This window comes from Chiloscyllium plagiosum, chromosome 24 (genome assembly GCF_004010195.1).
Source record: "Chiloscyllium plagiosum isolate BGI_BamShark_2017 chromosome 24, ASM401019v2, whole genome shotgun sequence".
NCBI lineage: Eukaryota > Metazoa > Chordata > Chondrichthyes > Orectolobiformes > Hemiscylliidae > Chiloscyllium > Chiloscyllium plagiosum.
Genome location: NC_057733.1, coordinates 8,537,654 through 8,543,653, shown reverse-complemented (window position 1 = coordinate 8,543,653; position 6,000 = coordinate 8,537,654). Strand labels below are relative to the sequence as shown.

The 6,000-nt window shown below is 42.2% G+C and overlaps 1 protein-coding gene across 5 annotated transcripts in view; it reads right to left on the bottom strand.

The window, feature by feature from the left end:
- The window catches only part of LOC122562009 (voltage-dependent T-type calcium channel subunit alpha-1G-like), a 304,845-nt gene that overhangs the window by 14,484 nt on the left and 284,361 nt on the right, over positions 1–6,000 (bottom strand). For all 5 annotated transcript variants that reach the window (XM_043714394.1, XM_043714395.1, XM_043714398.1 and 2 more), the window contains 2 exons: positions 2,664–2,847; positions 388–557 (listed from right to left, as the gene is read on the bottom strand). In XM_043714394.1, coding sequence (XP_043570329.1) covers positions 388–557; positions 2,664–2,847 — 354 coding nt within the window. The remainder of the gene's footprint in view (positions 1–387; positions 558–2,663; positions 2,848–6,000) is intronic.

The following is a 6,000-nucleotide window of genomic DNA, read 5'->3' as shown; positions in this document are numbered from 1 at the left end:
CCCAACGCCCCTCCCCCAAGTCCGTCCTCCCTACCTTTTATCATAGCTTGCTTGGCACACCCTCCTCATTCCTGAAGAAGGGCTTATGCCCGAAACGTCGATTCTCCTGATCCTTGGATGCTGCCTGACCTGCTGTGCTTTTTCAGCAACACATTTTTCAAGTCAGAAGTCACACAACACCAGGTTATTGTCTGACAGTTTTATTCAAAATCACAAGCTTTTGAGGGAGCATTTCTCTGAAAGCTTGTGATTTTGAATCAACCTATTGGACTATAACCTGGTATTGTGCGACTTCCTACTTTGTCCATCCCAGTCCAAAACCTGTGCTTCCACATCTTGGTTTCAGATGGGTAGAGGTAGCTTGGACCTACGGGTGCTGACACTTACCTGCCTTCGCAGCATTCTGTGAGTGCTCACAGATCTCCGAGGGGGAGGAATCTTCGGGATAGTTTCAGAATCAAAACTGCTCTGACGGCTGACAGGAAGGAACAACCCAATGGGAACCTGGAGGTGGCCAGTTGCCCCCGTGGGTTGAGATTGAACTGAGGTGGTGGAACCTGGGGAAAGATAAGCAGTGATGGTTATTTGTCAAGGTTTGAACCACTGGACACTTATTTATCAAGTTTGCCTATGCATGATAAAATATTTTCACTAATTAATGATCAAAAGAACATGAATTTACATCAAATGTTTAACATCTGGAAGTGCATCACATTATATTTGAATTGTAATCATTATTATTTTGTAGAAAATGTGGGAGCATTTTGGAAAATGCCATACTCACAACCAGCAACCTGATAAATTACAAATTTGTCTGTTTTTGATGGTGTGGTTCAGAGATAAATATTGGTGAATCTGTCAGGAGACGTTCCACGATCATATTGCCATGTGGTTTTTATATTTACCTGTAAGTTTAACAGTTTAGCAAGTCATTGAAGAAACAGCACCTACAATAGAACTGCTGTCCCTTAGTACTGTACTCAAGTGTCTCACCAGTTTACCAGCTAAAGTGTGAATTAAACCTACAAGGTGTATACACAGTCATCAGTAGAATTATTGGATGAAAATTAATCAGGGGACTCAGGTAAGTATAAGTACTGGTGGGCAAACAAATGGGCTGCTTTGTCCTGGGTGGTGTCAAAATTCTTGAATGTTGACAGAGCTGCATCCATCCAGGCAAGTGAGGAGTATTCCACCACACTCCTGACTTAAGTCTTGTAGGTGGTGGACAGGCTTTGGGGAGTCAGGAGGTGAGTTACTCACTGCAGGATTCTTTGTCTCTTGTTCTTGTAGTTATTATTGTTCAGTTTCAGGTAAATTGTAACCCCAGGACGTTGATAGTGGGGGATTCAGCGATGGTAATGCCATTGAATGTCAAGGGGTAAATGTTAGATTCTTTTGTTGGAGATGGTGATTGTGTGAATGTTACTAGCCACTTGTCAGCTCAAACTCCTACAGAGATGACCTTGAGCTGAGATAACTCACGTCAAACACGAACAATCATCTTCCTGTTTATCATGTATGACTCCAACCAATGGAAGGTTGCCTCCAGATTCCCAATGATTTTAGTTTTGCCAGGGCTCCTTGAGTAACTCTCCTGCTCTTTACTCGACCAGCGCCTCGCTTTTCGACTCTGATTTCCAGCATCTGCAGTCCTCACTATTTCCAGGGCTCCCTGATGTTACACTTAGTGTAATGGTGCCTTGACGTCAAGGGTTGTCACTTTCAACTCACCTCTGGAGTCCAGCTCTTTTGTCCACATTTGAACTAAGACTGTAATGAGGTCAGGAGCCAAATGGCCCTGGTGAAATTCAAACTGGGCGTCACTGAGTAGGTGCTGCTTGATTGCACTGTTAACAATCCTTCCATCACTTTACAGATGACAGACTAATTGGCTGGGTTGGATTTGTCTTGTTTTCTGTTAACCTGACAAACTGGGGCAATCTTCTACATTGCTGGGTAGATGCCAACATGGTAGCTGCACTGGAGCAGCTTGGCACAGCTGGGTGTGGAGCACAAGTCCTCAGAATTTTGTCGGGGCTCACAGCATTTATAATATCCTGGGCCTCCAGGGGAGTGAAGACTCAAGAATCATCCACCCACTTAGAATCATAGAATCCCTACAGTGCTGAAGCACCCATTCAGTCCATACTGACCTTCCAAAGAGCTTCCCACTCAGCCCCTCACCCCTGCCTTATCCCTGTAACCATTTCCCATGGCTAATCCACATAGCCTGCACATTCCTTAATACCATGAGCAATTTAGCATGCCCAATCCACCCAACCTATAGATCTTTGAACTGTGGGATGAAACAGAAGCACCCAGCAGAAACCCAAGCAGACACAAAGAGAATGTGCAAGCTCCACACAGACTGTCGCCCTGGGCTGGAATTGAACGCAGGTCTCTGTCCCTGTGAGGCAGCAGTGCTAACCACCATGCTGCCCATTTCTGGCTGAAAATTGTGCAAATGCAGTGATGAGCTGGACTCCCCCATTGGTGAGGATTTTGAGGGCTGGATTAATGCAGAAAATATGATTGATTTTCAACTAAAATTCCCTTTGCCAGAACTGTTGAACATAGTCAGTTGTTGCATTGAGTAGATCAAATGAGTGGCTGATAATTAACCACATCACTTCCACTTCGTACCGATGCATGAGACATACCTGATTGTAACCTGTGACTGCTCTCTGATCTCTGTAGACCCTGCAAGGGAGCGGGGTCGACAGGCTGAAACATGTAGCTGTCATTGGGCAGTGAGTGTGTTCGACCCACAAAAGGCTTCCTCACAGTCAGCAGGTTCTCCTCTGGGATCTTTTCCTTTGCCTCCTGTTCTTGGATTTGCTCAGCCTGCAGACAGAAAGGGCGCCATAAGGCTCATAGGAACAGAACAGGATGAGAACGGAACAAAGCTGAGCTGCTGATAATATGAAACACACTCATGCAGAAGGTCATTGACACACAGAAACATCCTACAGTAACAGCAACAGAAATGCAACAAAACAAAAAGAGAAAGTTTAAAACATTTGAGCAGGACATGTTACATCACTTTGCTATTAGGCAATGGATTACAATCTCATTATGCTGCAACACAAAACAGACAGTCATGTGTCACAGATCGATAGGTCACAATACTGGGCACTCTGTGAGTAGACAAACCATGACAATGCCAATTCCATCAGTCAGCTGCTTCATGCAAACATATCATCCTCTCTGCATATGTGCAGTATTCTTTGTTCCTAAATACAGTGTCTTCAAGTGAATGACTACAGGTGATTAGCCGTTTTCACCAGCAATTTCTTGAAGTTACTGATAGGAGCTATCACACAAATCAGGAAAGCTATACTTGACAGCGAAGGGTGATGAGTAAAAATATGCTGTAAATGAAAATCTGGGGAAAATTAAAATTTAGAATCAAAACAATGGCTGAGAAACTTGCCTTGCCCGTCATTAAACCATGACTGCCAGATAATGAGTTCTATTGAAGTCACTGGTGGTCTTTTGCCTGAATGGCCAAGACAAATTCCTACCCCAAGTGGTTCTCTTCTCCTTGTTTACGTCACTTCAGAATAAAACTGAAGTTGCATGAATTAGAATCAATGACTGGGGTGCAGGTTAGATTTCAATGAAATGCTGTAGATGAAGAAGTTAATATTTTTAATGCTTTCCACAAAATGGCCTTTGTCTACAAAGGGTTGGGCTAAAGAGAATGTGCTGGGCTGCTAGAATCCAGCAGAATTGTGGAGAAGCCAAAGAAGCCATCAACCAAACACTTGACTCAATGCTGGCTTTGCACAGGAAGGCCAGTCAGAGAAAAACTGGCAAAATGGTTACCTCCACGGCTTAAACGGTAACTTCCTTCCATTGGTGTTAGTTGACCCAATGTGATAGATGGTGCTTTCCATTCTTTAGATTAAAAAGTGCTAACCCCAATGTGTCTTGGTCCCTAAACCAATTCCAGGATACTCCATGCTACTTCTTTCCATGAAAACACTCCTTCTGTAATGGCTATCCCATGCATCTTCATTTTAACCATTTGATTATCCAATTCAGTTTAGTTATCAGATCAGGTTTCAGCTTTGTGGCCTTATTTTGGAATATATTCAGCAAAACTTTGTCCAAAATGAACCATTTTGCACTTAAGTCAATTCTCTCCAGTCCTCAAGATGTGACTCCATACAGGAGCTGATTTCATATGGGCTAGTTGCTCTCAGGTATCTGATTCAACCAGATGTTCATGTATGAACCGGGAAGAAGATAGGGCTCTCTGACCACAGCGTAACATCACAACCAAGCCTATGCTTGACTTTACCCACTGTTGACAGCAGGCGAGACCTTCCATTGCAGCATTATGGTTTAATGATGAACTGATTCTTGAAGCCATATTTTGGACCAAGGGTGAAAATGTCTAAGAGAAGGGGCAGTAGAGGTGACAATGCTTCATTAACTTCTCCCACTTCTTCATAAAAAACTTGTCCTGTCTTTCAGGCCAGACTGAGAAGCTTTAACCTATAAAATTGTTAAAATATACAGCAAAAATACAGAAGAACTAGAAAAATACATTTAATAGTCATCCCCCCCATTTTGGATAAAGCATCGTGTGAACAATAATACTTGCAAACATTGAATGCTATTTTTGTTCACATGTATCTGCCATTGTACATCTGTGCCATGACATTAATAAGAAGAATTGCATATGTACACATTTCTCTGTTTAACACAACCCATTAATTCCAAATAAATTGGCTACTGGAGCCAATGGAAACCCTTAATCACATGCTCTTGCATGAGGCATGATGGGAATAGTATTCATTGTCATAGGCAATGGCTACGAGATAGCACAATAGCACTTCTGTGCCACTGTACCATGGAGAGACAGTCAATGATGGGATGACATCAACAAGAAGCACAGGCAGACCTAACAGAAGACAGATACAAGATCCAGAAATGTTGGCTTGAGATAAAGGAACTGTTGCGCGACAGTTGAAAGCATTAGTCTACACATCAGCCTGGAAATGTCGAATGCTTGGGCAACGGAGAGGAGCAGATGGTTTTATATAAATATCAGGGCTAGAAATACTCTTCCTTTGTGCATTTCCCACCAAAATCAATGCAAAACAACCCAATAAAATAATTTGATGCCCATAGATCATTCATAAAGTGTAATATTTTATGTTTAGTTTTAAATGCCTAGAGTGTTGTTAGGTGTCAATAGTTTTACAACATCCTTTTTGTGGTTTTGTAAAGTGCAGGACATTCATGAATGACTGACACAATACAGTCTCTGACTAGAAAGCTTAGCTTGGGACTTATCATTCAGGCTTAACAAATTGAAAAGATTAGAATTTGTCATCAATATTCTAAACTCTGTTTCTCTGTAGTAATCATCACCTTATAATCTCAGAATATTTAGCTCATTCTTTATGAAAGTGATTTATGTTTCTTGGAATAAATGTTTGAAGCATCCTTTGTTGCTGGTTCCACAATATCAGTCAATTTATCCATCATAGAACCAGGAAGAGAGGCTAGATGATTCCAGACAGGGGGCACAGGATGCATCTAATGCCTGACCTCTGCACCTCAGAGAGGTTTCTTTCCCCTGCTTGCTGTCCAGAGGAGATGCCTTCATCATTGAAGACTGGCTGACGCTTGTTATCATAGCTCAAGAATGTTTGAAATGGTGGGTGGGTGGCTACCATCAATTGTGGATCCAGAATTCAGCAAGGAGACGCCACCTTCAAAAAGATGGAAAATCTTTTTAACAACATTTACTGATCTCAAGAGTGTTGTGTGCAGAGAATTGTCAGAGGAGTAGAGCATCTCACTGAATGCCATTCACTTATCTTCTCCCAATAGTGATGCACACTTCCCTGTCAAATCACGGTCTAACTCTCTTCAGTTGAACCTGCCCTCATTACACTCTTGGGCAGTAGAATCCAGACTGTAACCACTCGTTGTGTGAAAACATTTCTCCTCATGTTGCTTTGTCTTCTTTTTACTTTA